Source organism: Oncorhynchus mykiss, chromosome 27 (genome assembly GCF_057628025.1).
Source record: "Oncorhynchus mykiss isolate SJ-2025 chromosome 27, ASM5762802v1, whole genome shotgun sequence".
NCBI lineage: Eukaryota > Metazoa > Chordata > Actinopteri > Salmoniformes > Salmonidae > Oncorhynchus > Oncorhynchus mykiss.
In genome coordinates this window covers 6,771,416-6,780,278 of record NC_143048.1, presented here as the reverse complement: position 1 = coordinate 6,780,278, position 8,863 = coordinate 6,771,416, and the positions used below count along the sequence as shown (strand labels likewise).

Here is an 8,863-nt window from a genome sequence, read left to right as displayed (position 1 = left end):
TATTGTCCGATAAATTGCATGGATGAACTCTGTTACAGAATTTGTAGTTCTAAAAGTAGCCAGACCCTTTGCTATGAGACTCGAAATTGAGCTCGGGTGCATCCTCTTTCCGTTGATAATCCTGGAGATGTTTCTACAACTTGATTGGAGTCCACCTGTGGTAAAATTTAATTGATTGGACATGATTTGGGAAGGCACACACCTGTCTATATAAGGTCCCACAGTTGACAGTGCATGTTATAGAGGCACAGATCTGGGGAAGGGTACCAAAGCATTTCTGCAGCATTGCAGGTTCCCAAGAACACAGTGGCCTGCATCATTTTTAAATGGAAGAACTTTGGAACCACCAAAACGGGGTGCCGCCCGGCCAAACTGAGCAATCAGGGGAGAAGGGCCTTGGTCAGGGAGGTGACCAAGAACCCGATGGTCACTCTGACAGAGCTCTAGAGTTCCTCTGTGGAGGTGGGAGAACCTTCCATAAGGACAACCATCTCTGCAGCACTCCACCAATCAGGCCTTTATGGTAGAGTGGCCAGACGGAAGCCACTTCTCAGTAAAAGTTACATGACAGCCCGCTTGGAGTTTGCCAAAAGGCACCTAAAGACTCTCAGACCATGAGAAATAAGATTCTCTGTTCTGATGAAACCAAGATTGAACTCTTTGACCTGAATGCCAAGTGTCACGTCTTGAGGAAACCTGGCTCCATCCCTACTGTGAAGCATGGTGGTGGCAGCATCATGCTGTGGGGATGTTTATCAGCAGCAGGGACTGGGAGACTATTCAGGATCGAGGGAAAGATGAATGGAGCAAAGTATTGAGAGATCCTTCATGAAAGCGCTCTGGACCTCAGACTGGGGTGAAGGTTCACCTTCCAATAGGACAACAAACCTAATCACACAGCCGCCAAGAGAATGCAGGAGTGGCTTCCGGACAAGCCTCGGAATATCCTTGAGTGGCCCAGCCAGACTTGAACCCGATCGAACATCTCTGGAGAGACCTGAAAATAGCTGTGCAGCAACGATCCCCATCCAACCTGCCAGAGCTTGAAAGGATCTGCACAGAAGATATGGGAGAACTTTCCAGAAGGACAACCATACCACACCCTAAGTCACTAACTAACCCCATACTCAACCCTAAGTCACTCTGCAGCACTCCACCAATGAGGCCTTTATGGTAGAGTGGCCAGACAGAAGACACTCCTCAGTAAAAAGGCACATGACAGCCCGCTTGGAGTTTGCCAAAATATATATATATTTGAAATTGATTTTTCACCTAAAAGTGTGGGGCTCAAAACAGGTGTTGCCCTGCCCTGAAGGACGGATCGCCACGGTCATTGAGTTCATCTGACTCTGTAAGTATAAAAAAGAAGAAGGGCTTAATGGCGAAGGCACATAAAGACAGTGCAATTTGAAAAAGTAGATTGTGCTGATTTATTGTTTCAAGGCTGACCTGAACTCACGGGCACAATCAATGCTAAAGACATTCAAAGATAATTGTTTTAAATTAAATCTCCAAAAATGAAGTTACAGTAGGCTGTTTGATACATTTTAACTAGGCAAGTCAGCTAAGAACAAATTCTCATTTACAATGACGGCCTACCCCGGCCAAACTAACAACGCTGGGCCAATTGTGCGCCGCCATATGGGACTTCCAAGCCTGGAATTGAACCGGGGTCTGTAGTGACGCCTCTAGCACTGAGATGCAGTGCCTTCGACCCCTGCGCCACTCTGGAGCCCATCCCTATAGACATAATGATGTACCTGGTCTAGAGATACTTGATGTGCAAAAGCCCATATCTGGGGCCATATGTAACAAACGTCTCGGAATAGGAGTGCTGAACTAGGATCAGGTGTTGTATCCACAAAGCATATCAGAGTAGGGGTGCTGATATAGGATCTGTCCATATAATCATAGTCATCATGATCTAAAAGTTGGGGATAGGGGCCCAGGTCCCACTTCTCCATGTAATATTAAATTGTGCTCTAGAAGAGATAAATCAGTAGACGGGTTGGCTGCCATTACAAAAAAAATGCGCTCGTCATAGACATGCTTCGTTCTGATTTTGAAAGTTCAGCTTGCAACAATGAGACACTGCAATGAGGGGAATCGTAGACTGCTGGTTTTATCTTGTTTGGAGGTGTCGAGACTGATTTCATGTCAATGCTAATATGGGAAAGAGTTGCTAGGTAACCCACAACTGTAACAATGTATTTGAGAGACAAGTGCTCATTGTGCAAATGTATTTGTTTCCAATAAACATTGAGACAAAATACAGATTGTCAAAAATCTGAGCCAACCTAGCCCGTTTTGTCCCCGAGTCACGCACGTGTCAGTTTTGTTGCTAAACAACCAGCCCATCTATATAGCCCCCGGGTGTCTCCCCGGAAATTAAAGCAGAAACGTACACACAGCATTAGTCATTATAAAATACACACATTTTAATCAAACATAAAAGCTCCAGGTACAATGTCTGGATGAAACAGACCCTGGGTGCAATGCTTTTCAACAGACAAACAATAAAAATGAAAATATACTTACATACAAAACACCAGATTTTGTCCTCGAGGAACGGGTGCAGAAACTGACATACTTGAAAACGCGTCTTAACCATGGCTATGCAAATGTCAGCTAACTATCCTCAATGTCGGCACCAAATCACTATACCAACATAGTCCTGACACTTCATCGTTTTTGAGCCTGGCGTCAGCATTCCAATCATCACAATCCTGCCCTTATGTCGTCTTCTCTAAAACCGCTGGCAACCTACCATCAGATACAAAGAAAGTCATCTCCAGTTATTCTAAATTAGTACGGGAGAACGGGAAGGGCAGTAACAAGACAATTACAAGAAAAAATAAGTCTATGCTGAACTTCAAAACTAAGAGGGTAAAAAGACTTGCTCTCCTATAGGCGTTGGTGATGAAGGGGATCGTCCAATCACCACTCCTTACCTTCTGGTGGAGGCTGAAACAATTCTTACGTCATAATCTGTAAGCAGAGCAAGGAGCAGCAACAAACGTGTAAGGGAGCCTGTCTTGGGAGGGGAGCTTGGGGGGGGCTTGTATCGCACTGTGATTTCTTAGCGAAGGACAGGTTAGTAGTCGGCTCTATGCTGGTATAGTTTAATGGGGAAGAGGGGTCTCTGTGTGTGTGTGGGGGTGTGTGTGTGTGATTGTAAACCACTCAAGAGCTCTCTGGTGTGTTATTTCTTGGCGAATGAGATCTTCATGGCGTTGGTCTGGGTGATCTTGAAGCCCTGTAGTGCCTCCCTGGCCGCTCCAGCCTGCACGTCATTATCAAACTCTACAAAGGCGATGTCGTGGCGACCAGGCACCAGACGCACCTCTTTGAACCCAGGGAACCTAAAGTGGGAGAACAGTCATCAGGACAGAGCGTTGGCGCGGACTTGTTAAAGACATCAAGGGTCTATACTTGTCAACATGTTCAATCTCACCATACACAAACACTAGTTAACATAACCACTATATTGGAAACTGAACAGATATGTTCAAATACTACAGCACATGGAGGAATAAACATGACATTTTTCACACTGCACCAAGGAGTGTAGGAGAAGGGGTGAATAAAATGAAGAGGTACTAACTGGTTGAAGAGCATAGACAGCATGAGCTCGTTGGTCTCCTCTGGGAGGTTGGTGAGGAAAAGGATGTGGTTGGGAGGGTTTTCTGCAACCTGGAGGTAAGGAAGATCACATTTATCAATATATATATATATATTTTTTTAAAGTTACAGAGCGAGATTATACAGTCAGACGAATGACAAGCAAACTCAAAATTACAATGTTCCACCTAACAGACCTGCTGCGTAGTTATTGGCTCAGCGTCGTCTGGGTTAGGGTTCGGCTGTGGTTGGTCATCATTGTAAATAACAATTTGTTCTTAACTTACTTGCCTAGTTAAATAAAAGGTTCAGTAAAAAAAAATATCACAAGATATAAACACATGTGATCCATACCTGGGCGTGGGGCATTTGCCCGGGCATCATCCCACCCGGAGGCATGGCACCAGGGAGCATCCCCCCAGGGCCCATCCCTGGAGGTGGCATCATGCCTGGCGGGGGCATGTAGGGGGGCTGTCCTGGCATTGGCATCATACGAGGAGCTCCGCTCATGGGTGGCATTCCCTTCAGAAGACCAAGAATGTTCAATGAAAAATCAGCTACATTATAATTTAGTCGATACACGTAGAATAACACACAATCCGCCATTTTAGATAGACATGTCTTAAGAGGAAACATGTTAAGCACAATGACTAACAGTGGCATTGTGGATACAAACGTGGTTGTGTGTTTTCAGGCTCTCAGTACAACACTTACGGGCATGGGTGTTGGAACTCCAGGGCCCATGGGTACTACAGGGGTCCCTGGCACACCCTTTTTGGCCCCTGCAGCCTCTGGGCCCTTGACCTTGGCCCTCTTCTCCTTCTTACGGTCACGCTCCACATAGGTGCCCTTCATTTTAGCGATGATGTCAGAGTCCCCCTTGGCGTACCCAATACGCTGCCATGAGAAAGAGGTACAGTTGACGTCGACAGGACTATTTACAGGAATGCATATTAGAGAATCATCATTATCTAGCAAAACACGTGTCAGGCAAAAGCTTGCTGATGTGTACCAAGGTGTTAATTGGCAGTAGCTCACCATAGGTTTGTCATAGAATGGGAACCCCTGCATCGAACGAAGGGCATTGGAGGCGCTGTTGACCTCCTTGAAGATGACAAAAGCCTGACCCCTCATCTTCAGGGAGCGGGCAACCAAAATGTCCAGGATTTGACCAAACTGAGAGAAGATTGCGTACAACGACTTCTTCAGTTCTGGGGGACAAATGGTACAAACAAGACATGTTTAGGCAAGGAGCCATTGGCATGGTTGATGAGTAAACACAAACACGAGAGCAAAATCGAAAGGGGGAAGCCAGCTTTAAGCTCTAACCATCTTTTTTAATCTTCTCGTTCAGGTTGTTGATGTATATGGTGTGGTTGAGGCGCATATCCGGAGCAGCCATCTTCTGTGAAATTAAACAGGTCAGTGTTAGCGCCCTATTGCCTCGTCTGCAAGTAGCTAGATGGAGAATAAGTTGGTAGCTAACTTGCAAATGATAAAATATGTGAAATAGACAAAAACATAACCATTAAGAAGTTGTATTTACCTTTCAGTACTGGGATGCACAATGTAATCGGCCTCGAAAGAGATGAATGAAACTAACTACACGGGTTTTTTGTGCTGGACCTTGCTAGCTAACCTAACAGACACCCTTGATAGCTAACAACGCCAACTATTTTTAATTGGCTGGTGTAATTTCCGGATCCTGTCCAGAACAGCTTTTCATTGGATTGTTTTAGCCACCCTCTTAACATCATTGGATATGCAGTGCTACATTTCAGACGCACCCGCCCCTTTTAACATTGCCGCTCATTCACGAGAGTCAGCCTGAGCAAGATGCTGCGCAGATGATCAAATGGGTTTGCTTTTACGGCTCTAAAGAAATAGGCTTCAACATACCCTTATGATATTACCATCGCGCAATCTATTGAGTTTGAGAGCCCATCATTATGTTTCAAACAGCTATTATTTGGTTCAAAAGATGAACTGCTTTTCAATTATTTTGTTATTGATAGATAGCTAGCAAAGTAGGTCTTCTGTTCTGTAACATTGCTGTAGCAAATGCCACATTGTAGCCGCAGCGGTCACTTTAAATGATCGCCGAGTTTGTTACCAAATATGGCTTTATTCTGCAAGCTAGCTACCTGCTAGTCCTAACGTGTAAAAACTTCAAAATAGCTCCCAGGTCTGCGCTTGAAGTCGTCTCGTTACAACTAATGCAGCCGAACAGCCATGCAGTAGAGTGTTAATCAAACTGCATGTCATATGAACGTATTTCAGAAACATATTTCGCAACGTATGTCATGGTGTAACATATCTAGCTCGACATGGCATCAGATGGAGAAGCTCTGGCCGTAAGTTAAGCAATAAGGAGATCAATTCATAGGTCTACACACCATAATGTGTATTTAAATGTTTTATGTTTCACTAAATCATTAATGCAACTTTATTCCATCAGTGGGCCATATGTGTCATTTCAATAGCTTCCTGTCATGTAGTTAAATAAAGGCTAACAAAATAATGATATATATTCCCTTCTCTCAGTCTCTTATCACACAGAATTGCACAGCAGTGACAGAGGGTAGTTCAATGGGACATCCACCTCCTCCACCACCACCAGGACCACCCCCACCGGCAGCTGCCTCGGGGCCAAGCAAGAAGAAGCTGTACCAGGCCATAGCGGCAGGAAAGACCCCTGTCGAGGGGGATCATGCAGAGGCCCGGTTGCTGCTCAGTCAGAGGGAGAGCAGGTGAGGTGAACTGCCTACAGAGAAACAGAAGTTATCAGACAAGCGTAGCAGCTAAAGCCTATTTTAGGATCTCCAACATGGTGGTTGGAAAATCACTGAAAGAACTCTGCAGGTAGCGTAGCTGTTAACCGTAACCGAAAGGTTGCTGGTTCGAATTCCAAAGCCGACTAAGTGAAAAATCTGAGCAAGGCGCTTAACCTGTAATTGCTCCTGTAAGTCACTCTGGATAAGAGCGTCTGCTAAATTACTCAAAATGTAAAATGTCTACACAGTTTTTCTTTTTTATATGGCTTACAGGTTATGGAATGGGGTCATCAGTCACACATTGGGTAACACTCTCCACCTTTATAATCAGTGTACTGGGGTGGGGGTGTTCTGCACCTGGGCATTCAGTTTCGAACAGTTTCTGTCCATGAAAGCAGCACTGTAGTGACCCTGTGGGAGTTTCAACTACATATAGAACACAAATGCAAGAAGATAGATGACGCTCTGAGCTATCCCATCAAGACCAAGCTACTATACATACTACTGTGATATATGCACTATTCAATAACTCATTTGTTACCAGGTGGCAGTAGGAAAGTCTGTTTTGTGGTGTGGCTGACTGTTTACTGGTTGACATAGTTTCAGGAAGGACCTGCAGTGGATGCTGTTTAACAAGTATGTGCCTTCCCTCATCCAAGACGGCCCACAGTAAGTCACGTATAAAGCTTTATTTAGGCTTTTCAAAATGGAGCCGTCCTCCGTTGAAGTAATCACTGATCTAATACATGTGCATTCCTCTTTCTTCCCGGAGCTGATGTCACTTGTTTGTCGTTTTGTCGTTAAAGGTGACGTTATACTTCCTAAGGTACATACCCCCGCCTGAGGTGTGTGTGTTTTTACCTGTAGATGTGGTCTGGTGGCTCTATGGATGGCTGGTCACCTACTACAGCCCCCTCTGAGTGTTTCCATGGAGGCCGTGGTCCAGACAGCGATGGACAGGGGCTACACAGCACAGGGGGAGATGTTCTCCGGTAATGCTTTAGTCTTCTACGCTGCATACTCTCAACGACACCAGCAGAGCTATACTTTATTAGTGAGACTTGTGTGTGTGTGTGTCTGTGTCTGATTCAGCTAGTGACATGGCCATGCTTGCAGAGGAGGTGTGTGGGTGCAGGGCTGAGCTCCTGTCAGGAGGGATGAGTGGAGACAACTCTACAGCCGTCCTGAAACACCTGGCTGACGGACAACCCGTCCTCATCCCGGATCCTTTATGCTCTCTCACATTCAGGCTGTTTGGAAGGACCCATCTGCCCTAGTCAGTCTGTCTCAGGTAGTGGTCGTTAGGTACTGATAGATGGTGTTCTTAAGGTAACCCAGTGGCAGTTATTAGGTTGTTATCATGTATTTGACAATTTTACAATGACATTTTGAAGTAAATACCATGTTAATAGCTGACTGTTATGTGCAATATTTATTATACAGTATATGAGTAAAGTGATGTGTACTGTATGTGTATTTGAGGTCTTTGACTGCATAAACACAGATATGATGAGGATTTCAACCATGAGCCATGCCAACGCACCGGACACAGAGCACACTGGGCAGTGGCCTCAGGTTAGACCGGAGCTCCTTGACTGCAACACACACACGCAATTCCCATGTCTTGACATTTGACCCTTCCTATAACCTCTCTATCTCTCCCAGGTGTTTTGTTGGGTCTGGACCAGGACAGTGTGAGCAGAGAGCACACCCAACCGGACCCCACCCTGCCCTGGCTACTCCTGCCCCAGGACAGCCCCTCACGCCCATGCCCCTGTCCCACTGTGAAGGCAAGAGAAGCATACATCCTGGCCAAGCAGGGCAAGAGCCTGCGCTATCAGCTGTGGGGCCTGGACAAGGTGGCCCAAAGCAATGCTCAGCTGAGGGAGATAGATCCCCAGAGGGCTGGGGACAGTACCCAGTACGTGGTACCCAAGGGAGGGGTGGAAGTTGGGCTGGCAGGCCAGGTCGTGTTGGTCCACACTGGGAGACAGACCAAGTGATCATGGGCCTTCTCTCCTGGTGCACTGCTATGGTACAAATTGAGACTCATTGGCCTGGACACAGGAAAGCATGACAGTCTATAATGCTGGAAGTAGATGACATGTTGAAAGGGTCTAAGGATGCTTTCCTAGGTTGGCATTCATTTCTTCTATAGGACACCGGAGGATGATCATAAGGCAGTTCTTATCTGTCTACTACTTATCAGTATGAAACGTTTGAATGTAAAGTGGACTTTTGCCAAATCTGTGGCTCCTCTTATGGAGCCTGTTTTCCAGTACCTGAACAGATCCTGTGCCTTACTGAAATGTTTCCTTCACTTCACATGGTCGAACAAGCTGTAATATTGCATACGGTGAGAACCCCGTACCTGCCTGTATTTATACTGATTATCAAGCAACCCCAAGTGCACACAGAATAAACATATGTACTATTTACTGTTGTCAATAGTTCCTATCGTTGAAATG

At 45.6% G+C, this 8,863-nt stretch overlaps 2 protein-coding genes across 8 annotated transcripts; one reads left to right on the top strand and one right to left on the bottom strand.

Annotated features, from left to right (window-relative positions):
- Window positions 1–2,413: 2,413 nt before the first annotated feature.
- snrpa (small nuclear ribonucleoprotein polypeptide A) lies at window positions 2,414–5,438 on the bottom strand. Of its 4 annotated transcripts, none has more exons than XM_036964877.2 (7): window positions 5,168–5,438; window positions 4,951–5,026; window positions 4,660–4,832; window positions 4,336–4,518; window positions 3,976–4,143; window positions 3,605–3,693; window positions 2,414–3,362 (listed from the first exon to the last, which is right to left on the bottom strand). In XM_036964877.2, the coding sequence occupies exons 2-7, from the start codon at window positions 5,021–5,023 to the stop codon at window positions 3,203–3,205; spliced, it is 846 nt and encodes a 281-aa protein (XP_036820772.1). In that variant the 5' UTR covers window positions 5,024–5,026; window positions 5,168–5,438; the 3' UTR covers window positions 2,414–3,202. The 4 variants fall into 4 exon arrangements, with proteins under 4 accessions (XP_036820772.1, XP_090080418.1, XP_090080419.1 ...); XM_090224292.1 differs by having other exon boundaries at window positions 4,951–5,023; window positions 5,168–5,309; XM_090224293.1 differs by having other exon boundaries at window positions 4,634–4,832; window positions 5,168–5,300.
- On the top strand, window positions 5,433–8,831 carry actmap (actin maturation protease). Of its 4 annotated transcripts, none has more exons than XR_016492604.1 (7): window positions 5,433–5,975; window positions 6,166–6,371; window positions 6,996–7,064; window positions 7,263–7,387; window positions 7,488–7,686; window positions 7,878–7,970; window positions 8,061–8,831. XR_016492604.1 is itself a non-coding variant. In XM_021587366.3 (7 exons), exons 1-7 carry the CDS (start codon window positions 5,949–5,951, stop codon window positions 8,396–8,398), a joined length of 966 nt encoding a protein of 321 aa, XP_021443041.3. In that variant the 5' UTR covers window positions 5,433–5,948; the 3' UTR covers window positions 8,399–8,831. The 4 variants fall into 4 exon arrangements, 3 of the variants coding, with proteins under 3 accessions (XP_021443041.3, XP_021443042.3, XP_090080417.1); XM_021587366.3 differs by having other exon boundaries at window positions 7,488–7,617; window positions 7,900–7,970; XM_021587367.3 differs by having other exon boundaries at window positions 5,447–5,975; window positions 6,181–6,371; window positions 7,488–7,617; window positions 7,900–7,970.
- The last annotated feature ends 32 nt before the right edge of the window (window positions 8,832–8,863 follow it).

Coding starts and splice junctions, on each gene's coding strand:
- actmap (XM_021587366.3), top strand. CDS start 5,949: ATGGCATCAGATGGAGAAGCTCTGGCC. Junction 7,065..7,262: donor CTCATCCAAGACGGCCCACA/GTAAGTCACGTA, acceptor TTTTACCTGTAG/ATGTGGTCTGGTGGCTCTAT. Junction 7,618..7,899: donor GGACAACCCGTCCTCATCCC/GGATCCTTTATG, acceptor GCATAAACACAG/ATATGATGAGGATTTCAACC.
- snrpa (XM_036964877.2), bottom strand. CDS start 5,023: ATGGCTGCTCCGGATATGCGCCTCAACCACACCATATACATCAACAAC. Junction 4,833..4,950: donor CGAGAAGATTAAAAAAGATG/GTTAGAGCTTAA, acceptor TTTGTCCCCCAG/AACTGAAGAAGTCGTTGTAC. Junction 4,144..4,335: donor GAGTTCCAACACCCATGCCC/GTAAGTGTTGTA, acceptor GGTCTTCTGAAG/GGAATGCCACCCATGAGCGG.